This window comes from Thunnus albacares, chromosome 20, assembly GCF_914725855.1.
Source record: "Thunnus albacares chromosome 20, fThuAlb1.1, whole genome shotgun sequence".
In the NCBI taxonomy this organism is placed as follows: domain Eukaryota; kingdom Metazoa; phylum Chordata; class Actinopteri; order Scombriformes; family Scombridae; genus Thunnus; species Thunnus albacares.
In genome coordinates, this window is record NC_058125.1 from 2,114,963 (window position 1) to 2,137,845 (window position 22,883).

The 22,883-nt window shown below is 38.6% G+C and overlaps 1 protein-coding gene across 1 annotated transcript in view; it reads left to right on the forward strand.

Annotated features, from left to right (window-relative positions):
• mtr (5-methyltetrahydrofolate-homocysteine methyltransferase) overlaps positions 1 to 22,883 on the forward strand; it is a 37,040-nt gene that overhangs the window by 882 nt on the left and 13,275 nt on the right. Inside the window, exons 2-22 of the mRNA XM_044338319.1 lie at positions 1,208 to 1,419; positions 5,738 to 5,827; positions 7,712 to 7,781; positions 7,909 to 8,001; positions 8,550 to 8,656; positions 9,016 to 9,075; positions 9,321 to 9,415; positions 9,551 to 9,651; positions 10,466 to 10,527; positions 12,065 to 12,132; positions 12,232 to 12,311; positions 12,998 to 13,110; positions 13,212 to 13,352; positions 14,529 to 14,714; positions 14,795 to 14,974; positions 15,889 to 16,005; positions 16,341 to 16,481; positions 16,567 to 16,656; positions 18,964 to 19,116; positions 22,166 to 22,273; positions 22,702 to 22,802. Coding sequence (XP_044194254.1) covers positions 1,208 to 1,419; positions 5,738 to 5,827; positions 7,712 to 7,781; positions 7,909 to 8,001; positions 8,550 to 8,656; positions 9,016 to 9,075; positions 9,321 to 9,415; positions 9,551 to 9,651; positions 10,466 to 10,527; positions 12,065 to 12,132; positions 12,232 to 12,311; positions 12,998 to 13,110; positions 13,212 to 13,352; positions 14,529 to 14,714; positions 14,795 to 14,974; positions 15,889 to 16,005; positions 16,341 to 16,481; positions 16,567 to 16,656; positions 18,964 to 19,116; positions 22,166 to 22,273; positions 22,702 to 22,802 — 2,368 coding nt within the window. The remainder of the gene's footprint in view (positions 1 to 1,207; positions 1,420 to 5,737; positions 5,828 to 7,711; positions 7,782 to 7,908; positions 8,002 to 8,549; positions 8,657 to 9,015; positions 9,076 to 9,320; positions 9,416 to 9,550; positions 9,652 to 10,465; positions 10,528 to 12,064; positions 12,133 to 12,231; positions 12,312 to 12,997; positions 13,111 to 13,211; positions 13,353 to 14,528; positions 14,715 to 14,794; positions 14,975 to 15,888; positions 16,006 to 16,340; positions 16,482 to 16,566; positions 16,657 to 18,963; positions 19,117 to 22,165; positions 22,274 to 22,701; positions 22,803 to 22,883) is intronic.

Here is a 22,883-nt window from a genome sequence, read left to right on the forward strand (position 1 = left end):
GTTGTCAACTATTAGATTACTTGCCAACTATTTTGATAATAGATTAATCGTTTGAAATAATTTCTAAATTCTCTGATTCCTTCTCAAATGTGAATGTTCTCTAGTTTCTTTAGTCCTCTGTGACACTAAACTGAATATCTTTGCGTTGTGGACTGTTGGTCAGTAGAAAGCGAGACATTTGAGGTTGTGTCTTGGGTTTTGTGAAACAGTGATTTTTCATTATTTTTTACCAAACAACTAATCAATTAATCAAGAAAATAATCGTAGGATTAGTCAATAATGAAAGTATTGATTAGTTGCAAACCTATATGTGAGTAAGTCTGTGAGCTGATGCAACAGTTGGTGATCAAATCAAAGCAGCAGGACTAGTGTGAGCTTCTATCTGCAACTGTGGTTTGGGGGATGGTCAATAAATCAGTTGGGCTGATTAATCAGGTCATATTAGCTTAACACAGATATAATGACATTAATGTAGAAATAAGCTGACATTTAAGAACAAATTGCTGTACAGAAATGCCAAGGATATGTTTGAGTTCTTCTGAGAAACAGTGTCTCTATTATATAGCTAGTTCGTCCACTAGTGAGCACTATTGCTTATTTTTACTTTGTAAAATGTCCCGTTCTTCACATTTCCTTCGTCACATTTTTCAATAATCTTATTTAAAGGATCCTGTTAGTAATGTGTTTATGTAAGAAAATTAATATCGGCCGATATATTGTTATTAATCTTACCACAAGATCCATTTAGTAGCTGTTCCGGAGCTTTTGACTATATCACATTATCCTCACCACTAGATGAAGGTTGCCAAGTTGTTATAGAATCTCACCACAAGGTCATTTAGTGGCTGGTCCGGAGCTTTTTATCATGTCAGATGACCTTTAATCACATAACACCACTTGGCAACTGGGCAAACGTCATCTGCTGATGAAGATCATGTGATATGAAAGCTCTGCAACAGATACTAAATGGACCTTGTGGTAAGACTGTTTTATCACTTGCTGTTTCCAACATCAAGAAGGAACTTTTTAATAGTTACATAAATTAAGAGGATTCAAAAGAAGAGTATTCTCTTATTATTACTTTGTTTTTATTGATTTTCAACTTAAACTTTGTTTGCCAGCTGCTGTAAAACTGGTCTGACAGTAAATTTATTTGCAGGTTCATGATCAATATGAAGTCTGATCTTTTTTTTTCTTTTTTTTTCAGAATGCAGTTGCCCATTGGAGTCCGAGCTGCGAGCAGTGCTGCAGCAAAGGATTATGGTCCTGGACGGAGGCATGGGAACCATGATCCAGCAGCACAAGCTTGAAGAGAAAGATTTCAGGGGAGACGAGTTTAAAGAGCATCCTCTCTCACTGAAGGGAAACAATGACCTGCTCAGTATCACACAGCCAGATGTCATTTACAACATACACAAGGTACTTCATCTAGGGGAGAAAACTAAAGAGTTGCACCAAGTGTTTGTATAGGTTTGTGTGTAAAGTCTTTCTTAAAGGATGGGTTCACAATTTTTCAAGTGTGTCTTAAAACAACAGTCAGTCCACAATGTGTCCACACAGTCATTTAGTGCAAAAATGCATTTAAAAGTTGATCTGAAGCTTATTAGAGGCTTCTTTAAACTAATGATTTACTAAATCAGGTGGCACCATTAAAACTTGAGAAATGTAAATTGGTTGCAAGGCCAAAAGATAAAATAAACTTCACTGCCAATCATTTGTGAATGTATGTATGACTTTGTTTTATTTCTGTCTGCATACCTAGATGAATATGTGTGTTTTAGAATTGGTGGTATTCATGCAGTTTACAGTAAAAGAGAAATATATGATTATGCTAAGCTAACCAACATTGTTTGGTCATTTAGTCCGGGGGTTCTCAGGGGGTCATGAGACACCGATGGGGGGTCGCAAGATAATTTCCAGAAATCAAATAACATTTAAAAATCATTAAAAATACCTTATATCAGCCATAAGTGTTACAAAAGATAGAAATTGTAGTTAAATTTAAAATAAAACCATGCAAATAAAAAATGTCATCAGCCTTCCAATTTTCTTTGTCCTGATGCGACCCCTGAGATGATTACAACAGACTGGCATCAGTTTCAGGTGAAATTACAGCACCACAGGAAACATTGCACATAGGTATTTTTTATGTGAACTAGCTCAAATCAACAGGCAAGGCTTTAAGCCTAGGATATTATTTTTGTTAAAATGAAACATTGGTCAATACCGACCAAATGGGAAGGAGGAGAGTGCTGTGTTGGTAAGGAGGACGCTCATCAGTAGGTGGACCAGCTTTCATCCAAGTGTTGAAAGTATCAAGAATAATATATCCAGTATGGATTCACATTCTTTGTCGTCAATGAAGTACAACATTCCCAATATGTAGTGTGCACTGAGGTGCTTGCACATGAGAGCCTGAAGCCTGTAAAAATGCTACAACACTTGAAAACCGAGCACCCCTCTCTTGCTACTAAACCAGTAGATTTTTTTTCCGCTGAAAGGAGCAAGAGTTGCAAGGCCAAAAGTAAGTCCTAACTAAACAAACAACAAGCCCTGCTAAAGCTCAAAAGGCATCATGTGAGGTGGCATATTTAATAGCACAGGCAAAAAAACTACACACGATGTGGGAAACCCTAATCAAACCTGCTGCTGTAGGTACAAGTCAGCCTGTGTGGAGATAAACTGGCCTGTGAGCCAGAATCACTGCTGCTTTTCTGATGGGACCATTGCCCAGCGCATCACCAACCTAGCCAGGACATAAAGTGTCAGCTGGTTGGCAGAGTGAGAAAATGTCAACAGACTTTGACAGTTACGGGGCAGAAAACCTCAGTCAGGTGCTGTGGTTATTTTATGCATCTGTTCAAAATTCCAACCGTAAAACTTACTGGATTGCCAATAACATAGCAATTATGTCGACACTTCTCAAAGTTTGACATAATAAATTGTGCTACCTTTAAATCCAGCAAGGCGGTATTTAGGTCTGTAATTAAAAACCTTTGCAAAAACGACAACGATGTCAGTCAGCACCACCCCCCATCTCAGCTACAGATTACAGATTCAGCTGGCAAGATGAGGCAGAGATGGGAATCAAGAGACTCTTTCATTTTGAAACAGGATGAGAATGGCAATGAGTACATTTTTCTCACCCACAAAGCTGAGACCAAGAACCACAAAGATGCCCAAGATCCATATAAAGAAAATTACAGGGGGTGCATCTTCACTCAGCCTGTCAATCCAAACTGCCCTGTTGCCAGTTTTAAAAAGTATTTATCCCTTTGTCCTCCCGACATTAAAGCTTTCTACACTTACCTACTAAAAAAAGACCAACAGCTACTGAACAGACAAGCAGTGTGATACTCTTATGAGCCCATGGGGCACAATACCCTTGGGCAAATTTTACCCCAAATTAGCCAGCCAGGCTTTCAAAGAGGTACACCATCACAGCTTGAGGAGCTAAGCTATCCAACCCCTCTCTCAGGCTGGTCTTGAGAGTAGGGAGATAATGTCTGTGACTGGGCACAGATCTTAGGGCAGCCTGAGGAGCTACTGGGCTCCAACCATTACAGAAAGGGAAAAGTGGAGCAAGATCCTGTCCTCCAACCCAGGCAACGGCAGCAGATCGGGTGAGCGCCTCTCCTAGTTGCCCATCGCCTCTTACTAAGTTAAGCGATAAGCAGTAGTGATAATAGTAATATTGTTACCAGTTGTAACATTAGTAACAATTGTGTTTCCAGGTGTGTTAACTGCAAGATGAATGAGAACAGAAAGGTCAACATCAATATTCCCAAAGAAGTCCCATTCACCTTGTCTCACTTCACCATCAATGGAAATGTAATGTGAATTATAACGCTAAAGGCCACAGAGTTTATGTTGCTATACAAGTGTCAAATATGTGTCAAATAACTGATTTCTTGAGTAAGTAACAGGATAATATACAATGAATGGGTCATCATTCAACCCTAACCCTGTCAGGGTTTATTTCTCAGTAATGACCCGTTCGCTGTACATGATCCCTTACATATAAAATAATATTATGGTTGTAAGTAAGGTTGTTGTGTTTTGTGTTGTCATTATGCTCATGTTCTGATAGGCCTATTAGTGTGTGTGCATGCAACGTTTGTATGCTTTCAACCACCTCCGGGGATAGTGGGTTAGGGAGTCTCTGGCACCATGATTTTGGGGTTCAGGGGATGAAAAGTTTGGGAACGCCTCATTTAGTCTAACATTATTGGTTTTGTAATTTGAGATATATTGTGTTTTTTTTTCTGTGAAATGTAATGTAAAGTGTCAGGTCAGATATGTTGACTAAATTCCATATTCTATAAAGACGTGGCAGATGTGGTACCCTTGCATTTTATTAAAATAATGCACCATTTGCCCTGAACAGTGTCGAAATTAAAAGGTATTTTATTATCAATGCATGTCTATGTTTGGTTTGCAGTGGAACAAAACTTAAAAAAAGTTGTGAAAATAACTGAATTCATGCTTATTCTATAAAGACATTCTATAATAGCCTGCATAAAATTATTGGTACACTTTAGAAGTTGTGAGAAATAATTGATTCATAGTGATACCTTAAGCAGACTATTGTCTTTTAATTAGTATCACAGGTGTTTTCAATTTTATAATCACTCATGTAGCCAGTTTAAAAGGAGAAAATGACTCACTCTGCTGTTTTGTGTCACTGTGTGCATCACATTGAACATGGTAAACAGAAGAAAAACTAGAGAGTGGTCTGAAGACATTAGAAAAAAGGTAATAGCCAAGCATGGTCAACGTAAAGGATATACGGTCATCTCCATAGAGCTTTATATTCCTGTGACCACTGTTGCCAATATTATTAAGAAGTATAAGGCCCATGGAACTGTAGCCAACATCTCTGGATGCGGTTGCAAGAAGAAAATTAGCCTGAGATTGAACAGAGGGATTGCTCGAATGGTTGAGGAAGAACCAAAGAAAACTGCAATACAGTCCAAGCTGATCTTCAGGTTCAAGGTACAATAGTTTCAAGTTGCAACATCTGTGGCTGTCTGAAACTTGCAGCTGGGAGATGGGACCCATCAAACTGAGAGAATTGGAGCAGTTTTGTCAACAAGAGTGGGCCGAACTATCAGTGGAGAAGTGGAGAAACCTTATTCAGAGTTACAGAAAGCACTTGACTGCAGTTTTTTGCCTCCAAAGGCTGTGCTACAAAATATTAAGTCCATGCCATTTTCATTTGTTTTATTCTATTAAATAATATGTTAAGTTGTAAATCAAAAGCAAAGTTTCAGTTATATTCAATGTAAAATAAAGGATGATGGATACCATATACTTCTGTCAGTTTCAACTTAAGACAGAGAAAATTTAGTTTTTTTTAAAAAAAAGGTGGAAGGGTACCAATATTTTCAGTCATGTCCGTATTATATTGTGGTGCAACCGGTTTTAATTTAGTGATACATAAATCTGCACTGAGTAACACTTTAAAACAAAGCTGAATTTGAATTTATGAACAGCTGCAGCTGTTCATCCGAAACACATTTACTCAATTACTTTTAGTTGTGTGGAGTCATGAAATTATTTTCAGTTTCGTTGTTGTGGTTGCTCAAAACCAACATGTCTTAAAGAGGTAATGTTGCTCTGGATAATCCACAGCGCTCACCATGAACTACTGCCTGCCAAAAAAGTAGTTCCGGTCCCTGTGAAAAGTGTCCTCACTGAGGAGAGATGTGACCTGTGCTCTGCTTTGTGTTTAAAGGAGTACCTGCAGGCCGGTGCTGACATCATAGAGACCAACACATTCAGCAGCACTTCCATCGCTCAGGCAGACTATGGACTGGAACAAATGGTATGATGTGATGATGACACTGCTAGACCGCTGTGGTCAACTCATGCAGTTATGTGGTAGTAGAAACAAAGGTCAGGTACACAGACAAGGTGGTGTTAAGTGAATAACCTGATGAACCACTTCTCAGAATCAGAACTACCCCCATTTACTAATTTCTGCGTATAGCTACACACTCTTTACCCACTTCTGTGACCTTGCTGTTATCTTCACACTTGGCAGAGACGGCTGAAACACAGACTCTCTCCAAACATACCTTATTACATGCACTGCAGTAATACAACAGACTGACTCTCCTGAGTAAACCCAGCTGTTATTATAAACTCTTGACTGTTTGAACAGAACAGATGCTGTTTATCGGTGCAACAGGTCAAGCAGCAGTAAATCAGCTTCGGAAAAGTTTGGGTGGAGGACATGTTTGACCACAGAAACATGCAGGCCAAGACGTTGCATTACTTTTTATTTAGTTTTAGTCTTGTTTTTGTTGTTAAAAAAGTTTTTAAAAAAAATCATTGTAGTTTCCGTTGACAACATTGATAATGGAGACAAAAGCAGAGCTAAAAGGAGAGTTAATGTTGGACTTACATTCATCAGATTGATACACTGGTCTGTCTGCTGGAGGCAAAAAACTATTTGCTAATAAGTTCACCATTAGAAATTCATTAATGTAGCTTTAAGGACCTTAAGGGGAAACTTTGCCAGTTTTCACCCAGCATTGTATCATTACAGTGTGGGTAGTGTATGCCAATGAACAATGTTTAACTTCCCTCCATGTTGCCTGCACCCAGAGCTCTCCACTTGTTTGCTGGCAAAAGTCCATCTCCAGGATTGATCCAGAAGAGCTGAATCTAACACAAAAAACAACTAGTTTTACAATATAATGTTGGAGCAGAGATGTGGTGCTACTGTTGCAACTTATGAGGCTGAATTTAGTGCTGTGGAATCAGACAAAACAGAGAGTGGAGGAGAAAGTGACCATGGGAGCTGTAGCAGCTGAGAGAGAGGTGCCTACAGCCGGACAGGCGACTGTACCATCGACCGGTGAAGACTGTCAGGCAGAATGGAGACAGACAGAAAACTCTACGCTGCAACAAACTTTGCGGTGCTTTGGTAAACCTGACTTTGTTTTCTGACCACAGTGACTGTGTTACCTGTAATTTAGTACCTACACTTGGTAAGTTTGCGTTGGTCCACATAACGTAACTGACTCCAGTGCGACGTTTGTGTTGTGATCCTTGCACATCGTTACGATGTATCCAGACTCCATCAGGAAAAATGTTTTGTAAATGAAAATAAGCCTCATTAAAGAGACATAATGCTGCTGTTCACTAACTTTGTCTTTGGTGCTCTGCTGGCTGTGAACACACCGTCAGTAAAGTCAGTCAGTCTGATTGGATGGGACGCACACAATGCATTCTGGTTGTTGTAGGATTCCCTCTTAAGAGCAGCAAGGGGAATCTACAGTCTCTTTCTCAGTTTTCTCTAGTCATAGGACAACAACTAAAAAATAATTGCACATTTTTACTATATAGGTGACCTAGTTTTAAGAAACCATCATATTCACAGCGGTAAATTTTCTCTTGAAGCATTCACCATTAGTGTGTGCAAACTAAGTTCTAAGTTCTAAACTAAGTTCAAATTTAATTTGCACATTCAGTCAATTTCACATTTAATTTCATTCATTTCATTTCTTTTATTTTGACAGCAATATTCAATTATCATCAGTTTCATTTTCAATCATGAAAATGTACATCGCATTTCATAATTTGATTTTTGTTGCACATGTAAATTACACCCATATGGAAAATTAAGTTTTCAGTTTGATTAAATAATTGAATTTTGATATTGTCAGCCATAGACTGCAATATAGTGTGTTTGTGTGTGCAGGCTTACCGCCTCAACAGGGCATCAGCGGAGCTGGCAAGGAGGGCAGCCGATGATGTTACCAAACAAACTGGTGAGTTCATTTGCAGCATTACAGCAGCACAACAAGTACATAGATGTATAACCCCTCTTTTGTCTGACTGTGGGGGATTCCTTATGTATGTTATCTGTAATACACTGTAATCTGTGTGTGTTATCAGGTTGTAAACGCTATGTGGCCGGGGCAGTGGGTCCCACCAATAAAACCCTGTCTGTATCACCGTCCGTGGAGAGACCTGACTTCAGGAACATCAGTAAGATCACCTGCCAGGTTTTTAAATAGTCTTTGTGCTTCATTAGGCAGTAGACACTGAAGACTTTGAGGAAATAGTGCTGAATGACTTAAGGGCTCCAAGTGAAATGTACACATCTTGAAGAAGGCCTGAGGGCCCAAACTTCATCCAAATAAAAGAGAAATACATATGGAGGCAGAGTGTGCAACACTTTTTTCCTGCTTTTAAGTCTGCTTCCAGTGATCAGCACCTCACTACAACCCTTGGTGTACGTTACTTTTCTATGATGTAATTACGTCCTCATCATGAACTTGGACAGCAGAAATGTACATAATATCATGTCTTCGTGCTTTATTTGTTTCTTTTTGTTGCATCTGCTTTGCGTCAGTTTGTGACTTTTGTTGTTGACTTTTGTGCTTATGATGACTGACGTAATCCCTAAACCCAGTCACAGGACAGGGAATGCACACTGTCTATATAGTATTCATATGGAATCCCAGTTCAGAATCCAGAAGAATAATACCACCATGCAAACAATTTAAATCTGTGTGTGTGTATGTCTTCCACAGCCTTCGATGAGCTCGTAGAAGCCTACTCAGAGCAGGTCAGGGGTTTATTAGACGGAGGAGCAGACATCCTCTTGGTTGAAACCATCTTCGACACTGCCAACGCTAAGGTACCTCTCATCTGGTTTGGTTGGATTGATTTAAATGTGTCCATTAATCAATTTATCTCACACAATTGATAGTCTTCTTCTAGTAAATACTTGAATCATTTCACAGATTCCTGGAGGACTACATGCACATTGAGAGCTTGTTGAAAGCCCATGATAATGATGTAAAGGGATAGCACAAAAACATTTTGTGGGTTCAGTAGTTAATGGCACCACTGTACAGTTGTATGGTTTTAATTTGAGTGTAATTTTCTCTTTACAAATGACATTATACTAGAAATAATGCATTTATCTCTATTCTCTATCAAATACAGAATATAATTTATGTGACCTCAGTCATTATCTCATGTTTTTCTTTACAGGCTGCCTTATTTGCCATTGACCTGCTGTTTGAAAAGAAGTACGAAAGAAAACCCATATTTGTAGGTCCATGATATTTTACTCATATTCTCTTCCATATATATTCTGATAGCATTTTATGCACGGGGTAAGGGGTGTACAAACTACATTTTATTACACTAAAATGTATCAATGTGGCTTAGCAAATACCTATAAAGTTTTGGAGCAAAAAGATGGACATCTTGGCCTGAATAAGGGCTGTGGTTTTCATTTGAGAGATACTGTGTTTAAATGCTGTTCTTGCTCTCATGTCCCACTCATCGTATAGATCTCAGGGACCATAGTTGACCGGAGTGGAAGAACTCTGTCTGGTCAGACAGGAGAGGCTTTTGTAGTGAGTGTATCCCACACTAAACCACTATGGTGAGTAACTGTAGATCACACAGAACTACTCACTATGACTAAATCAGTGTTGTAATACTAATCCTGACAATAACATGACTGTGTTCCACTACTGGTCTGAACTTCTTACTGGTTTTATGCCTCTGTGTGTTGCAGTATTGGTCTGAACTGTGCCTTGGGGGCCACAGAGATGAGGCCCTTCATTGAGGTCATAGGAAAGAGCACCACAGCTTTCATTATCTGTTATCCCAATGCGGGTAAGCCACACTCACTAAACAACTGCATCTTCAACACAGCACAGGCCCGAAACAGCTTATAGTATAGTTGCAATCTCACTATAAAGCACTCAGGGCTTACATCCACATTTTACAATCAAATATTCAGTTTTATACAAAGGTTTGTGTTCCTCAGAATGACTAGTGACAGCTGGTGAACTGATGGTACGGAGTCCAGAGTGTGTTCATTTCATTTTTAGCTATCTCGCTACACACATCTTACACATCTTTAGATTAAAGTGATGATAAAATTGAAATAAAAGTAGATTGAATAAAAAGTAAAGTGTTAATACCCTTTTGATATTTATTGTGCAATTCAATTTTTTTTTTTTTAATTATTATTTGATTATTTAAGATAGCATAAGGACAAGTAATTGAATTATCTTTTAATTTAATTTTATAACTGAGATTAATAATGTATGATTTCAATGCAAATGTAATTATTACATTTATAGCAGCTTTTTAAAAAATGTATCAATTTATTAATTTCTTTTAATTAGATACTGTGTGTAAAATTCTATAGCAATTCAGGTAGCACACTCCAGGCTCCATAAGACCTTACCTCAGTATGGTACACATTACAACATGTGTCCAGATTAAACATTGACACAGACAGGCTTTATTGCAGGACTGTCGTTGTTTTGGGTCTGTTTCCTGAATGGAGAGGTGTCCCTTACCTCTGATTGATTTGAACCTGCTGGTCTTTCTAAGCAGATGTAGCACACAGACCTTTGGCCCAATTCAGGTTGCGTCATTTGTCATGATGTCATGATATCTGTGTTCTTTTGTTTGTCAGGTCTTCCCAACACATTCGGAGGGTATGATGAAACTCCAACAGTAACAGCCTCCAATTTAAAGGTTCTCTTCTCTTCTCTTCTCTTCTCTTCTCTTCTCTTCTCTTCTCTTCTCTTCTCTTCTCTTCTCTTCTCTTCTCTTTTCTTCTCTTCTCTTCTCTTCTCTTCTCTTCTCTTCTCTTCTCTTCTCTTCTCTTCTCTCTCTACACATTATACTGATGTCTAAGTCAAGATGACATGATATGTCAAGCCCTCTCTCTCCCTCTATCCCCATGTTTCCCATCACTCTCTAGTGTCAGAACTGCCCAATAAATGCAAAATGCCACAAAAGCAGTCAAAAAAGCAAGCAATTTAGGTTCTGATGAGAGAACATACTCCACAAAACACCCATAAAGTTGTAGTTTTGGGTTAAAATTTTGGGAAATGCATTCTTGGCTTTCTTTCTAAGAGTGAGGTGGATATCAGTCACATGTCTGTGTGTTCAGTATGGATCAGGATGAAGTTAGCCTAGTTTAGCACAAAGCACACTGGAAGCAGGGGGAAACAACTAGCCTGGTTCTGTATAAAATACACCCACCAACACCTCCTAAAACTCACTGATTAACATGTATCTCTTGTTTAGTCCATACACAAACAGAAGTGTAAAAATGTTGTAGTTGCAGGGAGAGATAAGACTTTATTGATCCCTTAATAGAAATTCATATGTTACAGCAACACAGAGACAGACTGAGGGGTAAGGAAACAAATGGAGAACTTCTTGAATTAAATACATGAAAAAAAATTGGAGAGATGACATTAAAAGGCTAAATACAGTATATCTTACATCTCACCTAATCTCAGACTATATAAGTGAATTTTGTAAATATTTGTACAAAAGTCCAAAAGTGCATATAGGTATGAATGTAAGTAAAATATATACAGTAGTAATACCTGAATAAAGCATATAATTGTGTATTTATATGTAGAAATCAAAGAGAATACTGTGATATAACATTAAATATAATAATATAAAAGCACAATAATAATAGTAGTAATATAGTATTGTTATATAGTAATATACGTAATATATGATGTACAGTAAAATAGTGTTATAGGTATGTCACTACTTCTTATACTACTACTCCTGTAGTTGTAATAATACAAGTAATATGAATCATGGACAAGGTGCAGGTATATTGTAAAGTGCTTGTTACAGTGTGCAACATTAAGCCAAATACGACTCCACAGGTATTAGTGAGTTGTGTGTTTTTGGCTAGGCTAACCACATCCTGACCCACCACCACACTTAACACACAGACTGATATCCAGCTCTTCATATCTTATTCTCTGATACAAGTATTTCATATTTTTAAATTATTTATATAAATCAGTCATTTTGAGTCATTTTAAACTTAAAGTCATGGACACCATGACGTGTTTTTTCCTCAGTATTTCCGTGTGTTTTCTTTTCCTGTTGTTTTTGCCAGAACTCTTGAAAAAAAAAAGACACAGGTATCAAGAGAGAATCCTGGTTAAATTGATTTTAAATTAAGTTAGCCAAGTAAGCCAAGCTGACCCTGGCTGTCTCATTGCTGCAGCTAAGTTTTTGCTTCTTTCTGCAGGAGTTTGCTATGGACGGACTTGTGAATATTGTGGGAGGCTGTTGTGGGACCACTCCAGAACACATCAGGTCACTGTCATGTTTCTCACAAGTGAAAAAAAAAAAAGTTTGTATTACGTTTAATACAGTACATTTTAAAAATCCCTCTCATCCTCCCTCCTCATACAGAGCCATATCTGAAGCCGTCAAACACTGCCAGCCAAGAGCTCCTGCTGCTGATATTTATAAAGACTACTTGCTGCTCTCAGGTATTAAAACCTCCTCTTACCACCCGTGAAGTCTGCTGTAAAGCTTGGGGATAAGAATGGTCTCAAATACAATATGAACCCGATATGATGTATTTATATGATGTGTTGATGTACTTTGTGTTTTTGTCCTGTGTTATACTGCTGCACAACCAGTTGCCCTTTGGGGACAAATAAAGTAATAATTGAATTGAATTCAGTCATGTCATACTCTCCACTCTGCTGTTCTCACAACATAGTTCATCCTTTCCCTGCTAGGCTTTTAATTTGAAACATGTGTAGGAAGTATTGAGTGTCATTGATAATAGTTTTAGAGCCCAAAAAACTGGAAGGTGAAGTGACTCAAAGCAGAATTTGTGTTTAAAAAGAGAGAGAGAGCAGCAGAGTGATGAGTATGACATGCTGTCATAGTACAGGTCATTCCACACTGTTTATTTGCATTCTTTATTTGTTTATGCACAACATACCGCCCGCTAATAGTTGATACCATTATTTGAATACTGGCTTTTATTTGAGAATTTACAGTACAGCTGTGGGTCAAGCTTAAAACAAAATTTAAAATATGTTTCAAATATATAAACCAATTAAATTCTATATCCAGTGAAGCTGAAACCCACTGCCCTTCTTGTAATCCCTGTTTATTTAAAATGTAGGATGCTAATGTGGTAAAATGTCTACCTGATTTCTAGGTTTAGAGCCGTTCAGGATCGGCCCTTACACCAACTTTGTAAACATTGGCGAGCGCTGCAACGTGGCTGGGTCACGCAAGTTCGCCAAGTTGATCATGGCAGGAAACTATGAGGTGAGGCAGACATTATTCCTTGCAGTCACATAATGAGCATAGGTGAAAGTCTAGGTAGCATATAACTTTATTTGATATGTGCTTCCCTCTTTGTTGTTCAGGAGGCTCTAAGCATTGCTAAGACCCAGGTGGAGATGGGAGCACAGGTCCTGGATATAAACATGGATGAGGGGATGTTGGAGGGGCCAACAGCCATGGCCCAATTCTGTAACTTCATTGCATCTGAGCCAGACATCTCACGGGTACGAGGTTTAAAGGCAGAAGAAATGAATACATACAATTTATCATTAAGCTGTTTTATCCAGTTTACTATAATATATATATATATAGCAATATTATATATTACAGAAATACAGTGGTGTGAAAAAGTGTTTGCCCCCTTCCTGATTTCTTTTTTTTTTTTTTGCATGTTCGTCACACCTAAATGTTTCAGATCATCAAACAAATTTGAATATAAGACAAAGACAACACAAGTAAACACAAAATGCAGTTTTTAAATGAAGGTTTTTATTATTAAGGGAAAACAAAATCCAAACCTACATGGCCCTGTGTGAAAAAGTGATTGCCCCCTACTCAACTTGCAATGAGTCTTTTACAACATTGTGGAGGAATTTTGGCCCATTCATCTTTGCAGAATTGTTGTAATTCAGCCACATTGGAGGGTTTTCGAGCATGAACAATTCCTTTTGTGTTGTGTGCCATGTACCCTTACCAAACTACACAGGGAAAAGAAACGGTAAAAAAAAAAAGTTGGAGACCATGTGATATGGTCAAACATAGAGCGAGGTTGATGAATTCAATATGAGGTTATTTCAGATATTTTGGCACTGATGGACAGAAATGTCTAACTAGGTTTGAAGTCGTTTAGAAAGTGTCACCATTAAGTAGTTTGTCAAGCAGAGAGCAACTTTATTCTTCATATGTAAAAATGTCATGCCAGTAAGTACCTTGATCACTGTAAAAAAAAAGAAAAAAAAGCTAAAGCTAGAAAGTGATAGTTGATTTGAGAATATTTTATCAAAGCTTTTTGATAGGATAGGATGGATTTGGCACTGCAAACACTTAGTGACCAGTCATTTTTGTTGGTTTGGTAACATCACAGTCATTGGTTATTATGATTAACTGCCTATTCTGATTGCCATCTGATTAACGAGAGCACCCCTGTGCATCAGGAGCTGCTGTGTGAGCCTGGCCAGTGAATACAAACTTGTTGCAGAGTCTCAGAATCAGTCATTTGTAGACAAAACTCTTCTGCACTTTGACCCCAGATACAACATTAACCATCACCTCCAGTTGGTGTTAACTTTTCCTTCATATTTTTTGTCCTGAAAATGTCTCATTTGGCATATGAACCTGTTCATTACTAATTAACAAAGCTGCTCAATAAATGAGAAACAGTATCCCCCTCTCCTCCCCAGGTTCCTCTGTGTATTGACTCCTCTAACTTCTCAGTGATTGAAGCTGGGTTGAAATGCTGTCAGGGGAAGTGTATAGTGAACAGTATCAGTCTGAAGGAAGGGGAGCAGGAGTTCCTGCTCAGAGCTGCCACTGTGAAGCGCTACGGAGCTGCTGTGGTGGTCATGGCCTTCGATGAGGAAGGACAGGTGAGAAGGCAAACATACACACATCGTCACACACAAACAAACACACTCTTGTCCTCTGACGAGTGTGCCGTCCTCTCCAGGCCACAGATACAGAGCGTAAAGTGGAGATCTGCACTCGAGCCTACAAGCTGCTGATCAGCAAAGTAGGGTTTGACCCCAACGACATCATCTTTGACCCCAACATCCTCACCATCGGCACAGGCATGGAGGAACACAACGAATACGCCATCAACTTCATCAGGGCCACCAAGCTTATCAAGGTAACGCTCCTGTCAGTCCCAAGAAGCATTCACGCAAGTTCAACTAACTAACTAACTGCTGGACACAAAATGCATACTGCATACTTAATCACTGGCGCCAAACTAGTTGTCAAGTTGTAGTTCTAAACTGACATTTAAGTTGAGCTCAAAGAAACTTTTCCCCTTCAGGAGATGATTGTGAAAACAAACACTGCACATACATCAGACTGTACAGAGAAGGTCAAACATCACAGTGAAGTAACAAGAAGAAAAATACATTTTTCTTCAAATTTTTTTCACACCATTGGGCTTCTCTTACTCCCAAGCTACTCCCTCAGCAATCTCATTTCTCATACCTGCAACCAACCATTTCATATATGGAGGATTTTTGGAGCTCTACAGAGCTTGGTTGGGGCACTACCTGACAGGCAAAATTCAGGGCAAAAAGTTGGCTTGTTCAACTTCATAGCTTCATAGCCATATTTACTGAGCAAAATATAACTTCAAGCTCTAAAAATAATAATTTTCTTATTGGAATTATTTAAGTATGATCTGTATGTTTCTTGCCGACTTGCTATTTTGAAACATTACCTCGGTTCACAAAATAACACAAAGATTATAAACAGCATCATTACTTTTTTAGAAAAGATACAATAATCACAGTATAATTTCAGATCCAGGTTGGATTCCATCATACATGATCTCTCGTCTATGTCTGTAAAACTGTTCATCTTCTGTTCATTGTTTTAGTCCGTTTTTTGGTACTTCAGTATTTTCTTGTTATTTTTCTCTCCGCTTTCTATCAGTGGAAGTATTTTCATAACAACAGCAGATTGGGAAATATAAAAATTCTATAAAATATTTTGAAACTGATCATCAGTGTGTGTGTGTGTGTGTGTGTGTGTGTGTGTGTGTGTGTGTGTGTGTGTGTGTAGGAGACATTACCAAGAGCCAGGGTGAGCGGAGGTCTGTCCAACCTGTCCTTCTCCTTCAGAGGAATGGAAGCCATCAGAGAAGCTATGCATGGAGCTTTTCTCTACCACGCTATCAAGGTAAACACTGACACACACTGTTCCATCCACAGACCTCACTGTCTACACAGCTAATATTGTACAGAGCAGTCAGACAGGCTGGAAACAAACCATCAGTTTATCCAGATGATCTCAACCTCTTTATTTGGAGGTCAAACTGAAGTTGAACAGACCTGAAATGTTGCTAATAATCCGTCATTGCATTGTCTTTAAACTGTGATGGATGTTTACACCAGACAGTTTGGAAAATTTGACTTGATTTAAAGGAATGATGACAAGAGCTTTGAAAATAATACTTAAGTTGTAATAAACTAGAATGATCCTGTGTGTAGATGCTAACGGTGTCACTCTCACAGGATGGTATGGATATGGGCATAGTGAATGCTGGGAACCTGCCGGTGTACGATGACATCGATAAAGAGCTGCTGTTACTGTGTGAAAACCTGATCTGGAACAGAGATGCTGATGCTACTGAGAAACTACTGGCCTACGCACAGGTACACACACACACACACATACAATACAGTACATCAAACTGTTGTTGCTGTAGTTTGGTTAACAGACTGTTACTGTTGCTAACAGAACAACATGAAAGGAGGGAAGAAGGTGGTTCAGACAGACGAGTGGAGAGAAGGAAACGTGGAAGAGAGGCTGGAGTACGCTCTCATCAAGGTAAGACATCTGATGAATAGATCAGATTAGATGTAGTGAAAGATGTCTTGAAAACACAAGTGTGAACAAATGTTATTTTCACATGTAAACAGAGTTTTTACATGTAGCCTACTTATTGTGGATGTAGTCTCACACAGAAATACATGTCACACATTCATTTGAACAAAATATGAAAAGCATTACAAATTGACATGCGTTACAACAGTCTCTGAAATGTCTGAGGCCCTGTTTACACCCGGCATTAACATGCGTCTCCACACACGTCTTGAGTGACCGCTTGTGATCAGATCTCACTTCCCCGCTCTACATGCAAATGAACACATACATCATTGCCATTTGAAAAGACCAAATGTGTTGTTGTTTTTAACCAGTAGGAGGACCGGGAGTCTGTGTGTCCTCCATCCAAAGCTGTGTTCAACTTGTCTGATAACAGAATAAACAAATATACTATGCATTGTGTGCCCCTGCGTCGCAACATATATGCGTAACAAATGTTGAGTCATATGCAGTGATCTCCCTGCAGCTGCATCTCTCCATTCAGAGACGCTGTGCACATCTACACACAAGACACAGCAGCATAACTTCATTGATTATTTAAATCTCCCGACATGCCAACAGGATCGGTCAGGATCTGACATTAATTCATGTTCTGTGTTCTTTTACACATCCAATAGGTCAGCTGTTACACACAGACAGTCCAGGTTCATACAGTGAAACTGTTTGGAGTAAAGCAGCTGTCATCCTGATAAATCCTGAACTCATGATGTTGATGAGGTTTAATTTCTATTCTAATTGTTGATTTGATGAGGAAAACAGGTTAGGGGAACAGGCAAAACAAGAAGAAACATGGATTAGATTCTTTTAATTCACATGAAAAACAAAAGAATGCATTTCTTTATCCTGTTATCACACAAGTTGAACACAGCTTTGGACCAGGAGGATCTGTGTTTAGTCTGCCGGCAAATAGAGGATGTCAGTTGAGTAGGTGGTCCTTCAATGTGGTCCAGGATACATTGCGTTTACACTGCTAAATGAATGTGACCACATGTGGCACAGACCACCTGCAGCCCTGAAATGAATCTTTCAACATCGGTTTGGTGAACTGCTGATATTTGATTAGTGTACTAGTCACTAGTAGAATGAGACAGAATTTATTAAAAGTGAGCGGATCAGCTCACATTAACAAACAAACACCTTCTTAACAACACTGGTGAAGCACTACTCTGGCTTTGTCTGGAACTCCTAAACCTGCAGAGACATGTTAAAGCATTGAAGCTTCATGTAGCATTTCACACTTGTTTCTGACTTTAGAATAATGACTTCACAATGATTTATTTGCTCTTTATTACACAGCACTATAATCATACTGTCATGCCTAAGTAAAAAAACAGTGTTGTTTTTACTTTGTTCGGCGGTGGAAACTGACTTGTTTAGACATCTACAGGTTTTAGTTTCTACTTAGTTTTAGTTTCAGTCAGACTTTGGATCCTGTTATTTTAGATATAACAAGGCTTCACTCCATGGAATGACCTCTCCTTCCATTTACCTGCTCAGTGCCATGCTTTCTCTGTCTGCAGTCTGTTATTTTGCACATGCTTACTTGTAAAAAGGTGATTAGAAACCTGGTTATGTGTACACATGGCAGAGAAATCTGTGTTCTCCAGGGATTAAAATCTACCTGTGGAAACCTGGTTTCTCTAATCCCAGACTCCGATTATAGAAAGCAGGTTTCTCATTTACATGACGGTTAAGAAATCAGCTTTCTGGAGAAAACTGACTGTAACCTGCTTACTCAAGTGCATGTAAACACACTGCAGGGTACAAGTCAATGATTTCTGTCAAACCTCTTGTTTCACAGAGTATCATGATGAATTTTAGTACTGATCACTCTCCACACAACATGCATCTTAACAATCACTAGCCTAGAATAATATGATCTCAATTATTTTGGTCTAATCATTATTTTTATATACTGAATATATGTTAAGTTTCCAAAGGTTTCCAAAGTCAAAGAGTAATCGTGTTAAATAATCGTGATCTCAATATTGACCAAAATAATCGTGATCATGATTTTTGCCATAATTGAGCAGCTCTGGTGTGTTTACAAACACCAACCGACAAATCCTGCATAGTATGCCTTTAACCATATTTTTGCCAGGTTTTATGTCCCCATGTACCCAAAGGTTATGTTTCCTGTTACAAATGATCTGCTTTATAATGCACTTAGCTCTAAATAAATAAATGTAGTATTTTTGTCTGTTGTCATGTTTTCCTCTGTAACCCTCCGTCCTGTGCTGTTGCTGTCAGGGAATAGAGAAGTATGTGGTGGAGGATGTGGAGGAGTGTCGGGCTCAGGTGGACCGCTACACTCGACCCCTTCACATCATCGAGGGCCCCCTGATGAACGGCATGAAGGTGGTGGGAGATCTCTTTGGTGCTGGGAAGATGTTCCTACCACAGGTAGGATGACACTCTGAGGTACTCATCACTCGCTGCTTTGCTGTTTTTTATTTGTGTCATCACGACCCAGTGTGACATGGGCTACAACATTCTGATCTGATCTGGCTGAAGTTTGATTTGTTATCATGTGTTGGGTTATGGGTGTCCGTGTGTCCGTGTGTGTATCTGTCCACAGCTAATCTTGCGTACTACTGGATCCATCAGCCTAATATTTTTTGTGCACATTTATGACTGTATGCTCAAGGATCTCTCATGGTTGCAGTGATTCACAATTGTTGAAAAACCTATTTTATAACTCCTCACTCCTCTCAACCAGCCAGTGATGGCCGCAAGTGATCAACAACTGCAGCAAAAGGCATTTCTGGCAATCAGCTAGGCTAAAACAAGGCTCATCCAGTCTGTTGCAGGCCACATTTCAGCCTTTGTCGTGGCTCAAAAACTGACATCTATAGAAAAGTTTGGTCTCATCTTGAACCGGAGCATCTGGAGATTAATTCCATACCTGATATGTTATGATCCACTGAGGCCTGTTTTTGTTATCTTCACCGCCATCTTGACTGTAAGGGAGCTGGGAGGGACAATTGAGTGAGATTCAACTCTTCTTTGTTTGTGAGGGAGAGGGAGGTAGGGAGGGGTTTTATTTTGTGTGGTGTTTTACAACAAAATGTTCTACATAAATGATAATATTTAAATTGAGTTTGTTGGACTGACCTCATTTATTGTTACCTTATTAAGTTTATACAGTTAGGCGAACCCAAGAGGACGCTGAGTTACAATACCATTACACTATTATGTGTTACACTATGGATCTTAAAGAAAACTGAGACTATACATTCCCCGAGACACACTTGCTGAGTGCACTATTCTGGTTGTTGAAATTTCTTCTTTTTTTATAAAGCACCTTTCAGACATGGAATATGTAACATTTCTGGCTTCATGTGTCTGCTGAAGTGATGGCTTGTGTTATTCCAACACAGGGGTCCTCTATGTAAATGTTGCTTACAGCTTTATTCAGACATGGCAGGACATTTACAGATGAAGCTCAGTGATATTTGTTAGCTGGTCCACAGAAGGAGAGCCGTCACTGCTGGAGAACAGAGCTGAGTTGAAAAGTTTAATGATATGATGAAAGAAGAGCGTTTTCTGTTCACCCACAGGCTTCATCACCGACAGATTTTAAAACTTAGCTTTCTGTTGAAGCTTTAATGAATTTCCATCATGAGGTATGCTCACATCCTCTAATAAATGTTCTCATCAGTTTCATCATTTATTAGATTGAGACTTCACACAAGATGTGAATACATGGCAAGATGAAGTTGGGACTCTCATTTAATTCCTATTTTCTCACATTCACACTTGCACAAAATGTACAACGTTGCACAAAAACTAGCTGCTCCTTTTCCTGTTAGAAAAGCAGACTACATGTCCGGACAGGCTGGGATTTGTGTGATCTACACAAACAGAATTATTCATGATGATGAAAAATGGTAAAATGCAAAACAAAATCTAGATTCAATAACAAGTGCTCAGAGTCACTAGTACTTACTACTGCACAGTGTACTGCAGCAGGGACAGGGAGGCCAACTTCCTTATGTGTCATAATATGAAGTGATGTTAGGGGGGCAAAGTGTTCTTATGGGCGTTGCTCAAAATGCTTCCTTTTCTGTCTGATTATCTGCCTTCACGTCTCCTTAAACTAATAAAATCATACATTAACTTTAACCTACATGATCATTTTCTTGACACATAAACTGTAAATCCAGTAAGAAAGCCAACCTGCAAGTTGCTCTGTAAGTGCTTTGCTGATATTCACCTTTTCATACATGTAAGGGGCAGGAATGCAAACTGAAAATATAGGGAAGGAAGAATATTTTCATTTTATTTTTATGCCTCAACACTGTGGACAGCTGTGGCTGGAGGCATTATGTTTTCAGGTTGTTCGTCCGTTTGTCTGTCCAACCCATCCTCATGAATGTGATATCTCAGGAAGGCCTTGAGGGAATTTCTTCAAATTTGGCAGAAACAACTAGTTGGATTCAAGGATGAACTGATTAGAATTTGATGGTCAAAGGTCACTGTAACCTCACAAAACACATTTTTGGCCATAACTCAAGAATTCACACGCTAATTAAGTTTCACACAAATGTGTAATAGGATAAAATGATGAAGTGATGACATTTTCTATCCAAAAGGTCAAAGGTCAACATCAACATTGTAATTTTCTGCAAAAACACTTTCCTGGCCATTATTCAACACCATAACTCAGGAACAGAAGGGGAGATCCTGATCATATTTCATATTTGGTCAGATACTGAATTGGTGACACTAATCTTGGCTGCTCACTTTGAAACTGTGGTGATTTTATTACATTTCTTCAAAGTCTTCACTGCAAATATTATGAGTCTGGACAGACATGGATGTAAACTGCAACTTGACTGGTTGGCGCAGGCATACAACTGTGAGGCACTATTTCTAGTTATTATTATTTTTATAGACTGATCTGACAGGAGTAGAATCAGGAGTTTTTTACAGCTCTTAAGAAGGCAGAAAAAGAATGAGAAAGGATTGTCAGTTGTGTTGTTTATTCCCGAAATAGTTTCTTATTTTTTGACCGACCTGTTGTCTCCCAGTGTTTGTTACTTTTGAACACTGGGAAGACGACACAGTCTCATCCTCCTCCTGTATTCTGAGATGCTAACGGCTCTTTATATTACTTTTTACGCTGTGAATAATTTTATCCCAAATGTATTATTTTTTCTCCCAGAATTCTTTGAAATATCAGACACTTAAGCTGAAATCCATTATTAATGGGCTTCCATTAATCCATTAAGCTGAAATCCTATACATATATACAATATTATATCAGTTAGTAATGAAATGTAGCAAACTGCAAATTATTAAATGTCACCAATTCCAAGACCAATATATAGTATATTTCTCTCTGCCATTGTTCATTTCCTTTGGATTTGGATGAAACATTTCTATGCTCACCAGTGTATTTCAGCATTCTGAAAGAGAAATAAAACTGTGAGTTCTTGTGTGTTTGCAGGTGATCAAGTCAGCTCGTGTTATGAAGAAGGCGGTGGGCCATCTGATTCCTTTCATGGAGAAGGAGAGGGAGGAGATGATTGCATCATCAGGGTCAACTGAGGAAACGGTCAGTCTCAGCTAAACATGTCATACATGAAATGTAGTGTATTGTCTTAGTACAGATGTTGAACAAAGATTAGAGCATCACAAAGTGATTAATGAAAGAACATCATTACATAACTGTAATAAGATTTTACAATAAAAAGTAAAAGCAGATAAAATGAGATACAATAATAGAAGAAGAAAAGAAAAACATAAACCTTAAAGAAGAATACAGAGATAGTGTTATGAATAGTGAATTTCACAGCTTAGGTGCAATGACAGCAAATGTTACTTTTGTACCAAATCAGAAAGTGTGAGAAGAGCTTTTTTTCTCCTGACCTACATGTGCAGCCTATAGCCAAGAGAGCAGCATGAAAACAAACTAAAATATACACAAATGAAAAAAAAACCCTGGTCCTCCTCTTCCTCTCATGGTTTCTCCTTCACATGCAGGATCCCTATCAGGGCACCATAGTTCTGGCTACAGTGAAGGGGGATGTCCATGATATTGGCAAGAACATTGTAGGTGTGGTGCTGGGTTGCAACAACTTCAGGTAAAACTGGTTTTAATGGTTTGTCATCTGAAAGTTTCTACTGAGAATAATTTCCACTGAACCATTCCCAGTATTCCAAAA